Source organism: Macaca mulatta, chromosome 16, assembly GCF_049350105.2.
Source record: "Macaca mulatta isolate MMU2019108-1 chromosome 16, T2T-MMU8v2.0, whole genome shotgun sequence".
NCBI classification, from domain to species: domain Eukaryota; kingdom Metazoa; phylum Chordata; class Mammalia; order Primates; family Cercopithecidae; genus Macaca; species Macaca mulatta.
This window is the reverse complement of record NC_133421.1, coordinates 46,986,240-47,004,966: the sequence shown is the minus strand read 5'-3', so window position 1 is coordinate 47,004,966 and position 18,727 is coordinate 46,986,240. Positions and strand designations below refer to the sequence as shown.

The 18,727-nt window shown below is 38.9% G+C and overlaps 1 protein-coding gene and 1 long non-coding RNA gene across 15 annotated transcripts in view; both read right to left on the bottom strand.

The window, feature by feature from the left end:
* Nucleotides 1-18,727, bottom strand: part of ACACA (acetyl-CoA carboxylase alpha) — a 330,020-nt gene that overhangs the window by 190,569 nt on the left and 120,724 nt on the right. For all 14 annotated transcript variants that reach the window (XR_013405782.1, XM_077969319.1, NM_001266778.1 and 11 more), the window contains 6 exon segments: nucleotides 11,721-11,853; nucleotides 10,119-10,257; nucleotides 4,897-5,006; nucleotides 4,025-4,106; nucleotides 2,931-3,029; nucleotides 1,484-1,590 (listed from right to left, as the gene is read on the bottom strand). Coding sequence is in view for 13 of the 14 variants with exons in the window: in XM_077969319.1 (XP_077825445.1) it covers nucleotides 1,484-1,590; nucleotides 2,931-3,029; nucleotides 4,025-4,106; nucleotides 4,897-5,006; nucleotides 10,119-10,257; nucleotides 11,721-11,853 (670 nt within the window). In the remaining variant the exon portion in view is untranslated.
* Nucleotides 7,042-8,713, bottom strand: LOC144335478 (uncharacterized). The gene is made up of 2 exons (XR_013406360.1): nucleotides 8,615-8,713; nucleotides 7,042-8,003 (listed from the first exon to the last, which is right to left on the bottom strand). It is a non-coding gene; the product is annotated as an uncharacterized LOC144335478 (long non-coding RNA).

Below are 18,727 nucleotides of genomic sequence, written 5' to 3'. Positions count from 1 at the left end.
AGCGCGGAGGTAGAAGGACAAAAAAATTAAGTAGAAAAAAGTATTATGATTACCAACACAATACATATATTAAGACCCAAAACTTATAATTATCATAAGTATAGGAATCTATTAATAAAGATTTTTATATGATATAAATCTATGAGTTGAAAAGGACAAAAAACATGAATATGTTAACAGACATTATCTTTGGATGGTGTGTTTTCATGTGGCTTTTATCATCATCTTTGGCTTTTCAAATTTTCTACCAGAAAATGCTGTTTATAATTATACCAAAAAAAAAAGAATGTTAGTTGATAAGCAAAAAAAAAAAAAAAAAAAAAAAAAGCTAGTTCCTTACAAAGAGCTTCTACTCTTTTGCAAATTATAGCAAACAAAATGAAGCATTTGCAATTCAATTAGAAATATTAATTCTTCTTATTAAGGAGATTACAGGATGTTTAACTTAAAATGCAAACAATACAGCAAAATTATTTGAACATTCAGCATCCCTCTTGAATTTATAACACACGAGTCAAACTAAAGCAGTGTATTTTTCTTATAATAGCCTCTTTCATTATCTTTCATTATACCTGAAAGCATAACTAACACTTTAAACTATTTATAAAAATTAAAGGGGAACAAATTGGAGGGACCTATAAGGAAAGAAAAGTTAATGGTGGGGAAAGGATCTCCTTTTGCCTAGGTTCACATTTTTACATGGATAGACAACAATTAAGAGTAACACTTTCAGTCTTTCTCGGTTCACTCCCTTGCTCCTCCCCAAGGGAAAAATAATAAATTATGTGATTGGTCAACTTGGAAGGAGGGACTGAATATGCATAGTTCAGCCTTTTCCCCTTTGGGATCAACCCACTGCACAGGACTTATGCTCTTTGTCAGCTCTCAGCCATACACTAAGCTGAATTAAGCTCGCTCTCTGTCGAGGGAAATCTGTGGTCATTCAGCACTGCCAGTAACCAGTGGGTGAGTGAGCCTGCTTAACTCTGGTGTTCAGTTTACAAATCTGATTGTTGCTGCACACTTAAGCCATTTTCACCAACATCACTGTTCGTAATAAAGCTGACTGTTTGATCTCTGCCTCCTGGCTTCTTGGTTCTGAATTCAACCAGTGGAAAAAAGTATGTTGTTTGTTGTCCCTGCCCTCACACACTAACAGGTGTGTGAGAGAGAGAATCAGCACCTCCTTAAAACTCTGACTTAATCACCTAAGAAATGTTCTGTCTAGATGAGCAGCCTGCTTCGAAATGAATTTAGATTGTTTACATTTAAAGTCACCTCCTCAATCTGTATTTTTTTAAAGTAAAAAGACTTATGCAATCTAAAGAGAAACCAGAGTATTCTATACTTTTAAACTACACCTCCTGGTTTTACATCCCTAACACCACCTTGGGTATATATCACGAGCCAGACTCCCAATCTCCACATTTGTGACTATAATTGGTCAGTTGAAAGGTATCACTCCCTGGAGTTAGTAACCTACCTGTAGCCCGTCATCCACATCTTTCACATAACCTTTTTCATATAGCTCCTGGGGAACATTTAAGATACGTTTTGAAAAATCATTTTCCTGCCAGTCCATACGAAGACCTGCAATAGACAATAGCAACTTAGGGCAATTACAAGAGCTTCTGCTCTTGTCAATTTTCTGCTCTGCATTCTTTAAAATGCTATCATATTTATCCAAAACTGAGAGTGGATGGGAGAAAGAAGGATGCCATAAAACCCTGATCAGTCCTTGGGGTTAACAGGATTTAGCCATAGCATGACCCAGCAACTTGGGTTCTTATGCTGGCAAAAGCCACATGAGCTAACAGGGAGCAACTTATAAAAATGCAAAGACATACAAGACCAAAACAAACAAACAAAAAAAGAGCATGGCATACTTCTCACAGCAACTCAGCAGGCAAAATACCTTCAAACTGTGTGTTCAGGCCTGCTCCAGGGCCAAGAGGTCTGGGAAATAATTCAATCTTTATGAGCCCTTGGAAATAGAAATGGCGGTTTTATCGGCCTCAGCAGAGTCATGATTCCATGCTCTCTGAACGTCCCTGTACTCAGCCACAAGGGGAACACTATAGCCTCTCCATTCAAACAAGAACAAATTCAACCATTTATTTTAAACGATTTGACCCAGCAGATCTGGAGAGGATATTGCAATCTCCCTGGAGAGCCAGAGTAACAAGGGTTCAAATCTGTTCAGCCTCAAGACAATGGTCATTCCCATTTAAAAGAAGTTTTAGTGTATGTCTGCTCCCAGTGCTTGAGTACTAAAAAAAAAAAAAAAGAAAAAGAAAGATTCATATTGTTATCAGCTACAATAATTCACATGGAACTCTTTAAAGGATTTGTTGAGAATAAATCATTTTCTGAAAATTCTTGCCCCTCTGGCATGCATGGAAGAAAGGTTAATTACTGACCTCATTTTCTGCATCAAGGGCAACTGAGGTTCAATGGTTTTTAAACAGTCAAAGCAAATTATCAATAGATTGTGGGTTGATATCAAGAAAACATTGGCAAGTAAACATTTGAGTAGGTTTTAGGTTTTTCTTAGTGATCCAGACTACTCCCAGGCAGGTCTGAAGACCTAATTCCACCTGGGAAGCCCACCTCTGAGGAAGATTCTAGCCTACCCAGAGTACATCTAAACCCACAAAACCATGTATGTGCTTTCCCAGAGTTTCTCCAAGTTAACTCACAAGATCACTCTAGATCACAGTTTAGCATCTGTGTCCCTGGAACTAAATTTATATTCCTAAGATAAAAGAATCACAGGTGTATTAATTAAGACAGGAGCTACAAGGTACCATTAATCAACCAGTATTCCATTTCCTGTCAAGTATCCCAATACTTTTTCAAAAGAGGTAAGTCCCAAATATCCTACTGATCTATTTTGTACTTCAAGATACAAACAAGAATTCAGTTCTTACCACTGCCACTCCAGGGAAGAGTTGGGATACCTGCAGTTTGAGCCACTATGGAAGATGCAATCTTATCCCCTAAAGCCCACATGGCCTGGCTTGGAGGACCTAAAAACAAAACAGGAAAAGAATCCTGACTGTAACATCTTGGCCTCATTTCTGGCACATGTAGTTGCCTTGTTTCATAGCTATTTATGTATTTGTCTTGTCCTCCCCGACCCCTCACATATCAAGGAGATCATAAATTGATTATGGGGACTATTATGCTTTGACTTACCTTTGTACCATCTATGACACCTAATGTAGTAAGCTTTTTGTACAGAGTGAGAGCTCAATATATATAAACATATGCTGAATTAAATTTTTGACAAATCTAGCTATAATGTTATCATTCTTCATGATTCAACTTTACCAGATCAATAAAGTCTTCTTTTTTAAGTCAATATCCTGAAATAAGGACTTTAAAGTTTTAGGATTCAAGTCTGAAATAGCATACCCTCTTTGGTCTTAGGGGAACCCAAAAAGGAGACTTATCTTTAATAAGGTTTAGAAAACATAATGTTCATTATTTAAGGTCTCTGAGACAGACAGAAAAATACTTTGAGCTATATAACCTCTCTTTTCCTCTCTGGTATAATGACAGCAGAAAAGTCAGAAGTATCTCTCACCTGTAGCACCTACATGCTTAAATGCAAAGGTGCTGATTCATATTTAATGGCACACTGCCAGGGCATCCTGAGTATTCAATTATCTTCACTATCTAAAAACAGGTAATTTTCCCACATGCTTTCTTAAGGTTAGTTGCAAAGTTTTAAAAGGTCAGTGTTTTAGAAACCAAAGCCTTCTCCACATCTCCATATCGGACCCAGGGACAGAAAACAAAATCAAGATGAAGTGAGATAAGCAAGAAATGAAAAAAATGAAAGAAATGAAGAGGGTTACTCTGAGAGTTAGTAATAGATTGAGGAAAAAAAAAAAAAAAGAGAGAGAGAGAGAGAGCCCAGCACATCTTAAACAGAAGAAGATCAGACTATAGAGTAAAATGTGGGCAAAATTGACAAAAAGAAACAGAAAGACAGGGACAGTATGTCAGAACAGCTTACCCATGAAGGCAATGCCATTTTTCAAGAGAAGTTCCGGTAGTTTGGGATTCTCAGAAGCATGACCCCAGCCAGCCCACACTGCCTGCAAGGGAATATAATATAATTCATTCTTAAAATTCATTCAAAACCCCCACAAACTGCATGACTCTCTATCCAGGCTGGCCCTATTTCATGAGGTACAATAGTTCCACAGCAGCCTAATGCTTAATTCAGCTTCTATGCTTGATTGTTGGCAAACTCTTTACAGAGTAACAATAAGTAGTCCATTGTGGCAAGATCTCTGAAGAGGTCAAAACCAAGTTGAAACTGATATTAAGATCCAGTTATTCTTGTTGCTCTTTAGGAAACTCAATTCATAGCCTAGGCTGTAAAGGGCATTTTCTAGAAATACTGGCTATGTTTCACATATTCAATTACTATGGCCACTCCATTACATCTTTATTGATTACACTGCCATTTACGTTTAGAGTTTTTTCTCTTGGGGCTTTAAGATACCTACCCTAAACTTACTAACACAATGTGACAGGGAAGAAACAGCCTATTTCTTTAATATACCACCATCATTTAGGCTAATATTCCACAAGAAATAGGTAATTTTTACTTACTGGGGATGGCTCAAAGGTGAGATACCTAGAATAAATAATCTCTGAAAGATGCTTCCAAACTTTCTGTTTGTATTAGGTTTACTTTATTTTTAGCCATTCCATTATTTCCATCTTTCTTTTCCTTATTTGGTTTAGTTATCTCATATACAGGCATTTAATAATTTTCAAAAAAGATGCTTTACAAAAATGTTCTTCTCTGGATATCCCCCTGTGCCTAACTATAAAATGGCTGAATTTGGTTTTAAAGGACACATTGGCGTCTCTTACTTGTACTGGGATCCTTTTAGCAATATCAAGAATTAATTCCACATTTGCATAGTTGTTGTTGTTTGGTCCTCCAGGCACTGGCACGTAGTGATCTGCCATCTTAATGTATTCTGAAAATGCAAGCAAATTAATAGAGAACACATGATTGTTTTCTTCCAAAAATTTAACTGCACAGCAAAACTATGTAAAGGTCAGGAACTATCATAAGTAACCACAGGACAAAGAGCATTAATAGGATAATTTCCAGGACCATTTAATTGGGGTCTCTTAGTTTGTTAAGTCACAAGCACTAATATGAGCTACCCCCATATTTAGAAGCTCTTATACTAAAACAGCAGTTCTCCAATATTTCATTTTGTAATCTTTCTGAGGAATCTTTACGACTTCTATATCAAGGCTGATGTGTCTCTCAGTGGCCCAAGTGCAATTACTCTATTCTGAGAAAAAGTTCTAGTCCTGACATTCTTTGTCTTTAACTGGCACTGGACCTAGACTCTTCCTGGTGCAGAGCTTGACAGAATGGAGAAAGATAGGAGAGCCTGAATGGCTTGCAAACTGGCTAAACAAGAAAGGTTCGTTACAGGAGTGTCTGGGAAGAGTGTATCTGGAAACAGGTATTTGAAAGAAACTTGAGAAAGATAACCACTTTCTCATGTATATTTGTTGTACCGTATTCCCTTTCAAATTTGTCACCTAACATCTATCTTCCTATTCTGGCAATGACAATTGTAACAGAAGAGCTACCACGTGTAGGGACTGTAACTAACACTTTATATATACATTATCTCATTTAATTCTCTCATCAACCCAATACATGATACGTGACAGAAAATGATGGCTTGGAGGAGTTAAGTAACTTGCTCAAAGTTCATTTCCTCCATTTATATATTTATTTTAGCTTTCAAATTTCAACTCAAGCATCCAACATTATTTATTAACAGTTCTTTTATCTCGTTCTTTTTTTAAAAATTTAAGTTCCAGGATACATGTGCAGGACATCCAGGTTTATTACATAGGTAAACATGTGCCATGGTGGTTTGCTGCACCTATCAACCCATCAGTTAGGTATTAAGCCCCACATGCACTGGCAAAGGGCATGAACAGACTCTTCTCAAAAGAAGACATTTATGCGGCCAACAAACATATTTAAAAAAAAAAAAAAAAAAGCTCAACATCAGTGATTATTAGAGAAATGCAAATCAAAACCATAATGAGATACCATCTCATGACAGTCAGAATGGTGATTATCTTGTTCTTATTTCTAAAAGATTTTAAGTCCTTTCTAAAAAAAAAAAAAAAAAAAAAAACCACTACTAAAAAAAAAAATTCTGCTAGAATGTCTTCAAAATTAAAATAGGTTTATTGTTCTCTTTGATTATAGGAGGGAAAGCATGTAAATTATTAAATAATGTTAGATAATACAACAGACTATAACAATACTATATTTTAAAAGTCAAAATTGGCTGAGTGTGGTGGATTACCCAAAGTAATCCCAGCACTTTGGGAGGCTGAGGTGGGCAGATCATGAGGTCAGGAGATGGAGACCATCCTGGCTAACACGGTGAAACCCCATCTCTCTAAAAATACAAAAAATTAGCCGGGGATGGTGGCACACGCCTGTATTCCCACCACAGACAGAGTGAGGCTGAGGGAGGCTGAGGCAGGAGAATCGCTTGAACCTGGGAGGCAGAGGTTGCAGTGAGCCGAGATTGCGCCACTGCACTCCAGCCTGGGGGACAGAGTGAGACTCTCACCCATTGTCCCACCTCAAAGACAACCAGTTTATGCTTTATTGTATATAAATATATATTTTTTGGTACATATATATGTTTAATTTTTTGATGGATACCTAATATTTCAATAGGCTATATAATTCATTTGACTACTAACTTATTGATGGAAGTACAGATTATTTACAATTTGAAAAATAATAAAATAATGTGTATCCCTGTATGGCTATCCAATTATATCCACAGATACGTTACTAGCAATAAAACTACTGGGTCAAAAGGTATTCATATTTTCAGACTCTCACCAGCAACATGGGTACCAAATACTCTCACCTATGTTAGGTATTATGAATGTTTTCAATTTTGTGAGTTTTGTAAGTTAAAAAAAAAATCTTTAGTATTGTTTTGGTTTAGATTTCTTTTTTGTTTTTTTCTTTGTTTTTGAGACAGGGTCTCACTCTGACACCCAGACTGGAATACAGTGGCATGATCATGGCTCACTGCAACCTCGATCTCCTGGGCTCAGGTGATTCTCCCACCTCAGCCTCCAGAGTAGCTGAGACTACAGGCATGTGCCTCTATGCCCAGCTAATTTTTGCATTTTTTGTAGCGACCAAGTTTCACCACATTGTCCAGGCTGACCTTGAACTTCTGGTCTCAAGTGATCCGCCTGCCTTGGCCTCCTCAAGTGCTGAGATTACAGGCATGAGCCACCATGCCTGGCCCTCCATACTTTTTATCAATAAGGTATAATCTCTTAATCTTAAGGTAGAGTATCTTCACAGATAACATGACGAATAATATGGTATCAAGGATTTGCATCAAAATAATTGTGCATGGGGTTAAGAATATAGATGAAACTAGATTAGCCATGAGTTGATAATTATTGATATTGCATGACAGGTAGATGGGAAGGGATTAATTATACTCTTCAACTTTTACATAGTTAAACACACACACACACACACACACACATCAAAAAACACATTCATTTAAAATGCAAATCCTTAGATGTCCAACACACACACATACTCTCCTCAAAAGACAAAGTCTGTGCTTCAGAGGATGGAAAACAAGGTCCCCCTTGGCAAATACTATATCACATCTTGTAGCCACCTGTAATTTCTAGAAAACCACTTGTGTCATACCTTTATGCATTTGTATATGCTGTTCTTTCTGTCTGGTACACCTTTCTCTCCCTTCAATTGCTTCACTAACTCTTACTCATTCTTGGTTAGACATAATCTCTTTCAGAAAGCTTTCTCTCTTTTTTTTTTATTTCGTTGAGACTGAGTCTCGCTTTGTGGCCCAGGCTGGAATGCAGTGGCACGATCTCGGCTCACCACAACCTCCTCCTCCTGGGTTCATACAATTCTCCTGCCTCAGCTTCCAAGTAGCTGGATTTACAAGCATCAGCACCATGCCCAGCTAATTTTTGTATTTTTAGTAGAGACGGGGTTTCATCATGTTGGAGTCCCAAACTCCTGACCTCAAGTGATCTACCGGCTTCGGCATCCCAAAGTGCTGGGATTACAGACATGAGCCACCACACTCAGCCTAAGAAAGTTTTCTCTTAAGACTGCCCCCAAGAATTAGATGTCTCATCTCTGTGTTCTCACCGGACCCTGTGCATGTTTCTTTTATAGCACTTACCTCATTGTATTGAAATTATTTGTTTCCTACAACAAGATCACATCTTATTCAACTGTCAGTCTCCATGTTAAGTGAATGAATAAATGAATTAATTGGAGTACCAGATAGAAATGAATGAGGAAAAAGAAACTGGGCTGAGCGCAGTGGCTCACACCTGTAATCTTAGCACTTTGGGAGGCAAAGGCAGGTGGGTCACAAGGTCAAGAGACCGAGACCATCCTGGCCAACACGGTGAAACCCTGTCTCTACTAAAAATACAAAAATTAGCTAGGCATGATGGCGTGCACCTGTAGTCCCAGCTACTTGGGAGGCTGAGGCAGGAGAATCACTTGAACCCTGGAGGCAGAGGTTGCAGTGAGCTGAGTTTGCGCCACTGCACTCCAGCCTGGTGACAGAGCAAGACTCTGTCTCAAAAAAAAAAAAAAACAAAAAACCAAACAAACAAAAAACCACGCAAGATAATTTGTATTTATTATAGATGATCTCATCTTTACAATTATCTAGTGAAATAGACATTAGGATCTTCCTTTTATAAGCATGAAACTTGTGGCTCAGAGATGTGAAAGTATGCATCTAAATGATTTCACATAATAACATGATATAGTTTGAATGTATGTCCCTCACCAAATGTCATGTTGAATTGTAATCCCCAGTCTCGGAAATAGGGCCTGGTAGGAGGTGTTTGGATCATGAGGGCAGCTCCCTCATGAATGGCTTGGGCCATCTCCTTTATGATACATGAGTTCTCACTCTAAGTTCATATGAGATGTGGCTGTTTAAAAGTGTGTGGCACCCTCCCCGCCACCACATTCTCTGTCTTATTCCTGCTCTGGCTGTGTGATGTGCCTACTCCCCCTTCACCTTGCTCCAGGATAGTAAGTGTCCTGCAGCCTCCCCAGAAGCAGAGCAGTTGCCAGTACCATCCTTCCTGTAAAGCCTGCAGAATCGTGAGCCAACTAAACCTCTTTTCTTTACAAATTACCCAGCCTCAGGTATTTCTTTATAGCAATGCAAGAATGGCCTAATATATAACATTTGCTTTCTAATAAATTGGTGACTTCTTGATTTCTAAATAAGATGATATAATAACCTTTCTTTCTTAGGCATAATCATAATACCATTGTCTCAACAAAGAAAAAACATATGCAGACTAAAATAAGTACAAAAGGATAACTCTTTTTCACAGCTGCTTAGGAGTAAAAGATAAAAAAAAGTTAAAAAAGATAACTCTTCACATTATCTGTGGGTACTCTACCTTAAGAGATTATACCTTAGTGATAGAAGGTATGGAGAAGAAAGACTAGTCACATCTTTCAGCTATACCAAGAGTCTTTATCTATAACTATCAGACAGAGAACCATCTGAGTAAAAAGAATATGTAGAAGAATTTACAGAGTGAAACACGCTTCGGTCCCAAAAGATCTCTCCTTCAGGAGGAAAAAAAAAAATCTTAGCCCAAAGTTTTTCTATAATTCAATATAACGCATAAGGAAAACAGCATTTCCTTCTAAATCTTTCCACTTACACATTCCAAAGAATGCGGCATAGCAAATACTTAACACTGAAAAAGGCATACACTTGAAAGGCCAAATCAACACTTTTGTTAAATTTCTTCCTACTTAGCCCTAGAACAAAGGAATCTGTATTGAGGTTGACTATAGTGCAATCACTTTTATATGCCTATTACTGACACATTTTAAACAGAAATTATTTTAAAAGAATTTTACTTGGAAGTCTTGTGTTTGGGAATCCCCCTAAGTTAACATTCTCCTACTTAAAGGCTGTGCTATTCCACGTTTTAGTTTTGAGAGTGATGCTTTCATAATGCTAATAACTCACCTGCATTGGCTTTAAGGTCTTCAGGTGTGACCATGACAACGAATCGAATTGCACGTTCATTTCGAAACATTTCATAAGACCACCTACGGATAGACCGCATGCATTTCACTGCTGCAATGCCATTGTTAGCAATAAGAACCTGGGAGGGGAAAGGAGATGGGAATGGGAGGAAAAGGCAGAAAAAAGCAATAATGGAGGAAAAGAGATGAGAGAATTTTTGTATATCTATCTTTCTGTGTAAAAGTCATACTTTCAACCAAGAATTCTTGTTACTAGTCCAGACTGTTAGAAACTGGCTTCCCCATGGCCAAGCAATGTCTAAATGTTAGCTAAGCAAATACTTGAGTATGTGCCAGCTAAAACATACTCCTTTCTAACTTCATTTGTTTGAAGGGAAAAGTCACAATTACTTAAATCCTGTGAGTTTGTGAATTATTCTACCATACTACCATATCAATTACTAAGGAACAGAAGAAAATGAAATTCAGAGGGATGACATATTATGAAATCAGGAGTAGGGGAAGGCCAACCAGTGCAGGGCCATGCATTTTTCTCTGTTGCAATAAAATTAGGTACACAGCACTGAACATGTTTAAAAATCCTGGTATTAGTTACTTTTCTGCAAAATACTGAATTCCAATACCTTAGAATTGTAAAGAATGCCTCAGAAAGAATGGTCACTGTTGTAGAAAAATCAAATAATCCTGAGACTTTCTGTAAACAAACCTTTTATCTCCTTACCTATCTTGCAGTCATGCCTCTGAGGATAGCACAGACTAATAGACACATAATCTATCTTTATTGGAAGACTAATAAAAGGATGCTGCTGAAGTAATACTTTTAAGAGTGGAAATATAGGTCCCCATCCTTTAATCTTTTAATCACTGGAAGCTATTTCAGCCAAGTCATCCTCTCAGCTCTGACACGGTCTAGATAAAAGTGACACAGAATTACATTTCAGAATACCTGGAATCTCTAAGTATATCATGTGGTATATTCCCTTCAAACATCTCAAATACCTGGTGGAAGCCAGTAAGTCACAGTGTATCAAACTCTTTAAGCCTTCTCTTCTGAAACTCTCTCTACTCTCTTAGCTTTCAATCCAATGCTGTGGCATATTGTTTCCCCACCAGCACCCACAAGCTAATCAATTCTTCATACCCTGTCGGATCAGTGCAGCCCCACCCTGTAAAACCCCAAGATCTTTCAAAAACATTTTTTGTTTTGAGACAGGGTTCCTCTGTCGCCCAGGTTGGAGTGCAGTGGCACAATCCATAGCTCACTGCAACCTTGAACTCCTAGGCTCAAGTGATCCTTCCGTTTCAGCCTCCCAAGTTGATAGTACTCAAAAATAACTTTATGAGCACTATTTTAACTCCTTAATTAGCTATGACTAAATTATCTGTAGTAAATACATATTATAGGAAAACAGTGAAATTCTATTAATAGGATGCTAGGGAGGCAGAAAGGCTAAAATTCACATAAAGAGGCAAAGCCTCTGAGAATCTAAATATCAATTGGGAGTAAATCCAGACAACAAATCTCAGTAAGCATTAAATCATATGTGCTTTTGACAAAATAATTCAGCAAGTTACAACTTACCTTCTCAATCACTTTATTTCCCCCAAAGCGAGTAACAAATTCTGCTGGAGAAGCCACAGTGAAATCTCGTTGAGAATCTATTTTCTTTCTGTCTCGGCCCTGCTTTACTAGGTGCAAGCCAGACATGCTGGACCTATAAAAATAGAGAAGCCATAAAAACACCATCTATATTTTCTGGAGACCTGCTTTTCACTACCATACCCATAACAGTACTTTCACAACTGCATCCTGTGAAGACTGCATGCTGGCAGGTCATATACTTTTCAAATAAAAGAAAAGAAAATGATTCTTGCTTGTGGAAATTTAAGGGGGAAAAAAAAAAAAAAGCATTCCTGAATAATAAAAGACAATATCAAGGTTTCCCAACAGATGCCATCACAAAGAGATAGGCAAAGGATAGAATGAAATGAGATGGTAGAAATAATAGACTCAGAGACCATAAAAGCCAAAAAACAAGTTACCAAAGTTGTTTCTGGATCACAACTCTGGTGTGCAGATGACCTTCACCTCTGTATCTCTGACTTCCATCTTTCTTATGAGCTATAACTCCACATTTTAAAACTGCCTACTATATGTTTTACCTGGGTATCCCCTAGGTATTTCAAAATCAACAACTCCAAAACAAATTTTTTTTTTTTTTTTTGAGACGGAGTCTCGCTCTGTCGCCCAGGCTGGAGTGCAGTGGCCAGATCTCAGCTCACTGCAAGCTCCGCCTCCCGGGTTTTTACACCATTCTCCTGCCTCAGCCTCCCGAGTAGCTGGGACTACAGGCGCCCGCCACCTCGCCCGGCTAGTTTTTTGTATTTTTTAGTAGAGACGGGGTTTCACTGTGTTAGCCAGGATGGTCTCGAACTCCTGACCTCGTGATCTGCCCGTCTCGGCCTCCCAAAGTGCTGGGATTATAGGCTTGAGCCACCGCGCCCAGCCTCCAAAACAAAATTCTTTACAAGGCAGCATAATATGCCATATTTAATCAATTTTAAGGTTCTACTTTTCTTTTTACTTTAAAAAAAATCTCCTAGGCCGGGTACAGTGGCTCATGCCTGTAATCCCAGCACTTTGGGAGGCCAAGATAGAGGATGGCTTGAGACCAGGAATTCGAGACCAGCCTAGGTAACATGGTGAAACCCTGTCTCTACAAAAAATACCAAAATTAGCTGGCACAGTCACGTGTGCCTGTAGTCCCAGTTACTTGGGGTTGGGGGAAGCTGAGGTAGGTGAATTGCTTGGGCGTGGGTGGTCAAGGCCATAGTCGTGCTACTGCACTCCAGCCTGGGTGACAGAATGAGATGGTGGGTGTCTCCAAAAAAAAAAAAAAATTCTGAAATTGGTATGTATTTTACAATTGATGCCTTATTACATTGGCAGTACTGTTTTTGTTGTTGTTTTGAGACAGAGTCTCGCTCTGTCGCCCAGGCTGGAGTGCACTGGCCAGATCTCAACTCACTGCAACCTCTGCCTCCCAGGTTCAAGCGATTCTCCTGCCTCAGCCTCCAGAGTAGCTGAGAACTGCAGGCACGTGCCACCATACCTGGCTAATTTTTGTATTTTTAGTAAAGACAGGGTTTCGCCATGTTGACTAGGCTGGTCTCAAACTCCTGACCTCAGGTGATCTGCCTACCTCGGCCTTTCAAAGTGTTGCAATTACAGGCATAAGCCACCATGCCCGGCCAGCAGTACTGTATTTTTTCCTTAGTGGTACGTAAAATAATAGCATTTCTAATAATCAGTGGCACCTTGGATTAGACAAAATATGACAGTGGAAACAGCACAGGCCTGGGTTTACATTCCAGATCTGTCCACTTAAATGATCTTTTGCAAATAATTTAATCTTCTCAGCTTCAGTGTTCTCTTTGTAAAATATGCATAATATTCACTGTCCCAGTTATTTACCTATTGTCTCTCAGCTCCAAACCTACTCTTTTATGCTCTGCTCTGTGACAATGGGCCAATATTTTGCAAACTTCATTTCCAAGACTCCTTTGCTAGCTCCTTCCTGTTCTGTTCACCAAACCAAAAGGCAGAAAGGTAAGAAAAGGGCCTTCCTTCCTATTTTCCAGCTGTTACCAGCATTGCTCCAGCAGTAACAGAGACTTAATTCCAGTCTCTAGCTTCTTTCAATTGTCTGGTGAAAAGCCATAGAGGTACCAGCAGCAGTGGGTTGTGGCTCTTTGGCAGTCAGAATATCAACATTGCCATGCTCGCTTATCCTCTGGACAGCACTGCCTGGGCCTATCATTCACCTGTCAGGCCAAGGATCTGAGTACCAGCTACTCAAAGCTTATGCCCAGAGGTCCAGGCACCAGCCCCCCAGAGGACCTCCACCAAGCTCCTAGGTTCTGGTAACACTACTTCCCTTTTGTTCTCCCAGCCTTAGGGGTGAAAGCTACTTTCTCTAGTTACTAACTCTGAGGTACCTTTTTTTGTTGTTGTTGTTCTTTTATTCTCTAACACTCAATTAAGCAATTCTCACTACTGAATGTTCTCTGTTTATAACATCTAGTACAATTTCTTTTCCTTGTGACAGCACCTTGATTGACAGACTCTCCAAAAGAGTGCTCGGAGGATAAAGTAAGATAGTGGATATAAGCTCCTTTGTACACTGCTTGATAGACAGCTATTTTCTTTTCCTATTCCCACCTTTTCTTCCTTGCCCCTACAATTTAAACTTGATGGGACAGTAAGGTATCTTTTCAAAATAAGAAGGTATGATTAAAAATCTTCCCACATGCAGCACACTATCTAGCTTTCTGTGCACATACATAGTTTTACATATACAAATATAAATAAGACCGATCTTTCTTTCTTTCTTCTCTGAATGTATCTATGCATAAAACTCAATGAGTGGGCATTTTCTCTACACTTCACATGACTTAGTGTGGCTCTTAACTTGCAAAACCACCACCTACAGGAGCATAATAAAAAGGGACAACGCCAGGCGCGGTGGCTCACACCTGTAATCCCAGCACTTTGGGAAGCCAAGGCAGGCGGATCACTTGAGGCCAGGAGTTCTAGACCAGCTTGGCCAACATGGCAAAACCACGTCTCTACTAAAAAAAAAAAAAAAAAAAAAAAAAAAATAGCCGGGCGTGGTGGCACACGTCTGTAATCCCAGCTACTCAGGAGGCTGAGGTGGGAGAATCGCTTGAACCCAGGAGGCAGAGGTTGCAGTGAGCAGAGATCAAGCCACTGCACTCCAGCCTGGGCGACAGAGTGAGACTACATCTCAAAAACAAAAAGACAAAAAAAAAAAAAAAAAAACAAGAAGGGACAGTTCAGAGTCTAGCAGCTACTTTGCCTACCAGACTTAAGGACAGCCATAACAAAGGCTATACACTCTGCTGTTGGCACTCAATATAAAATGCTCTGTACCCTTCTTAGAGACTGACATTTCAAGCTGGTCAATCTATTAAAATTTTCTTCATCCTTTTCTATCCAGGTATTTAGTAATACTGCGTCTGGATTGGAACTTTAAAGTTAAGAGGCACCTTATAGAAAAAGAGGCCCACAAGAAGAATGATTTGTCTAAGGTCACAAAGGAAGTCTGTAGCATATACAGACCAGAAAACCAGGTTTCATGGTCACTTCAATGTTCTTCCAATTACACTATGCAACATATCTAATGATAATAAAACCAGAGGTCTAAAAACAGTGCCAGTGTACATGTTTTGTTTTGTTTTTTTAATTGCTTCATTTTTCCTTCATACATTATTTTTAATCTTTTTTATTATTGCACATATTTTTAAATAAACAAAAATTACCTTCCTGTCCTTAACTTTGTCATGAACCTATTTCTTTTGGGCCCCAAGTCCATGGATCATTATCAGTATATCAGACTGAGCAATAACATGAATGAATCTCAAAAACCTCATGTTCAGAGAAGGAAACCAGACACAAAAAAAATATATACCATATGACTCCATTTACATGACAAGGATAACTAATCTACAGTGCAGAACACAAACCAGTGGGCTGGGGCTGTGGGAACTGACTGCAAGGGGGTATGGGAATGATGGAAACATTCTATATCTTGATCTTGTAGTAATAGTTACACGGGTAGATATATGTGTTAAAACCATCAAACTACATAATTTTAAAAGGTGAACTTGGCCTGGTACAGTGGTTCACGCGTGTAAACCCAGCACTTTGGGAGGGCAAGGCAGAAGGATTGCTTGAGCCCAGGATTTTAAGATGAGCCTGGGCAACATAGAAAGAGCTCATCTATACAAAAAAAAAATCAAAAATTAGCAGGCCTTGGTGGCACACGCCTACAGTCCCAGCTACTTGGGAGGCTGAGGTGGGAGAATCACTTGAGCCAGGAAGACTAGGCTGCAGTAAGCTATGATCACGCCACTGAACTCCAGCCTGGGTGACAGAGTGAGATCCTGCCCTCCCCTGGCACCAAAAAACAAGGTAAACTTTACTGTATGTAAATTATACCTCCTTTTGAAAATACTCATTTATCTGCTGAGTGCGGTGACTCCCGCCTGTAATCCCAGCACTTTGGGAGGCCGAGGCAGGTGGATCACTTGAGGTCAGGAGTTTGAGACCAGCCTGACCAATATGGTGAAACCCCGTCTCTACTAAAATTACAAAAATTAGCCGGGCACGGTGGCATGCACCTATAATCCCAGCTACTCGGGAGGCTGAGCAGGAGAATCGCTTGAACCCAGGAGGCGGAGGTTGCAGTGAGCCGAGATCACGTCACTACATTCCAGCCTGGGCGACAGAGTTAGACTCCATCTCAAAAAAAAAAAAAAAAAAAAAACCATTTAACTGTGCATTTAAAACACGTACATTTGGCTGTAAATTATTCCTCAATAAAGTTGGCTTTTAAAGAACTGTTTTAAAAAAAAAAAAAAAAAAAGAAATTGACTCTAGGCAAATGACCAATAAGTACTCCAGTGCCGGCACTATCCATGCAAAACAGGAAACATGGTGTGAAGCAATGCAAGCACATATGTGAAATTTGGCTCCACACTAAATCCTGCTTCATGCTTAACTGTATATAAAAAAAAAGTGGCAAACTGCCGACAAATTTTTTTACAATACTTATTTTTACTTTAATCAAGACTAAGAACTTTAACTATGAAAATGTTAATTAGTCAAATTTCTCCAGTTCTCTATCAGGTTTTAAGGAATATATTTTATTATCTAAACTTTTCCACGTCTTTCTCCCCCTCCCTACCGGTTCCTTACTACATTGTTTCATAAACAACCTTTTCAAATCTGTAATTTGAACTAACTTTTAGATAACTTCTGAATTGGACATAATTATTTTTTCTCACTAATCACACAACACTTTCTGGCACATTTCATATACAGAATCATGCGTTAACTAGAATTCTTACCCTTAGTAACCTAAAACTTTAGTGAAACCCTAAAAAGCAAGAAATCCTGAACCATCAGATAAAAGCATTATAGATAAGAACAATTCCACAATTTTTAGAAACATATTTCCCCATCTCACAACCGTTTTTTAATTGGAACTGACCCAGATATTCAATGAGCATCAAAAATAATTTTAAGACTTCTTTTTGAGACAGAGTCTTGCTCTGTCACCCAGGCTGGAGTGCAGTGGCGTAATCTCAACTCACTGTAACCTCCTCTTCCCGGGTTCAAGCAATTCTCCCGCCTCAGCCCCCCAGTAGCTGGGATTACAGGTACACACCACCATGCCCAACTAATTTTTGTATTTTCAGTACAGATGGGGTTTCGGCACATTGGCCGGGCTGCTCTCGAACTCCTGACCTCAGGTGATCCACCTGCCTTGGCCTCCCAAAGTACTGGGATTATAGGCATGAGCCACCACGCCTGGCCGAGATTTTAATTTACACAAAAAGTTTACCTAAAACATTTATCCCATTCACTGTACTCAATTATTTCAGGTTTAACAGTTTATTTAGATAACTTCTGTAAACGGAGATGTTAGACACTATCATTTAAAGTTAGTTATTTCCTTGCTAACCATGTTTTTAATAGCCAGTGAACATAAGGTGCTCACCTAAACCTAAGTAACAGCCTTAAAGTTAAATACATTGGTGTTTTTTTTTTTTTTTTTTTTTTTGCCAATAACTCAGAAGACTTAGCTAACAGCATTAAGTTACTCTCATTTGTTGAAAAAAAAAAAAAAAAGGCACAAAAACCAGTATCATTTTGTTTGGGCTGAGTTAGTAGCTTTATAACCTTCTATGCCAAACATTGACATCTCAAAATATTTAGCAGAGACAAATATAAAATCCAGATAAAAATGTATTCTGACAATTCTGAAGACATTTCTAGTTTTATTTTACTAATAATTTTAAAGCCAGCTTGTTTAGTAAAGTTATACTTAAGTCACGTGAACTTGAAAATTGCTTAGACTTATTTAATTTATAAGTGTTCTTTTATTTATAAGCCAATTTGGTAGACACAACATGTAACAATAAGTGTGCACACAAATAAACACATCTAGACATGTATAGACGCACACAAACGAAGATTCAATAGCTTTTAACTTGGAATCTTAACCATAAGATAGCAGTACAAGTTTGGGGGGTTTTACTTTGTTTGCCCCAATAGATAATCCAATGAAGGCTGTGAACCAAAATTTCAGATAATGCATTTTCGACGGCAGTCTGATACATGCAACTCCATCCCACTTTCCTATTCAATAGCAAGCTCCAGATTCCAAACAATATTGGGGCCAAACAGTATTGGAACTGTTAGAGAAAATTCTGAGGGCTTAATACTAGACCTCAGAACTCTGCCGAGGGTGTCCCCCTTGGAGAAGTTGAGGTCTGGAGGATCCCTGGGCCATCCTCCTTTGGGGTCCAGTCTTAGAGTGTCAGACGTTTCTGACCTTAGGTGGGCACTGGTGCCGCTTAGCATGTTTTCCCTTCAGAGGCGATGGCCTACTATGAGGTTTCCTTTTGTCCCTGGATGAAGGCCTCAACTTCCAGCATCCTTAAAATTTGATAAGGCCACACTTTCCCATGCTTCGTGTTCCACTAGAGTGATAGCCATGA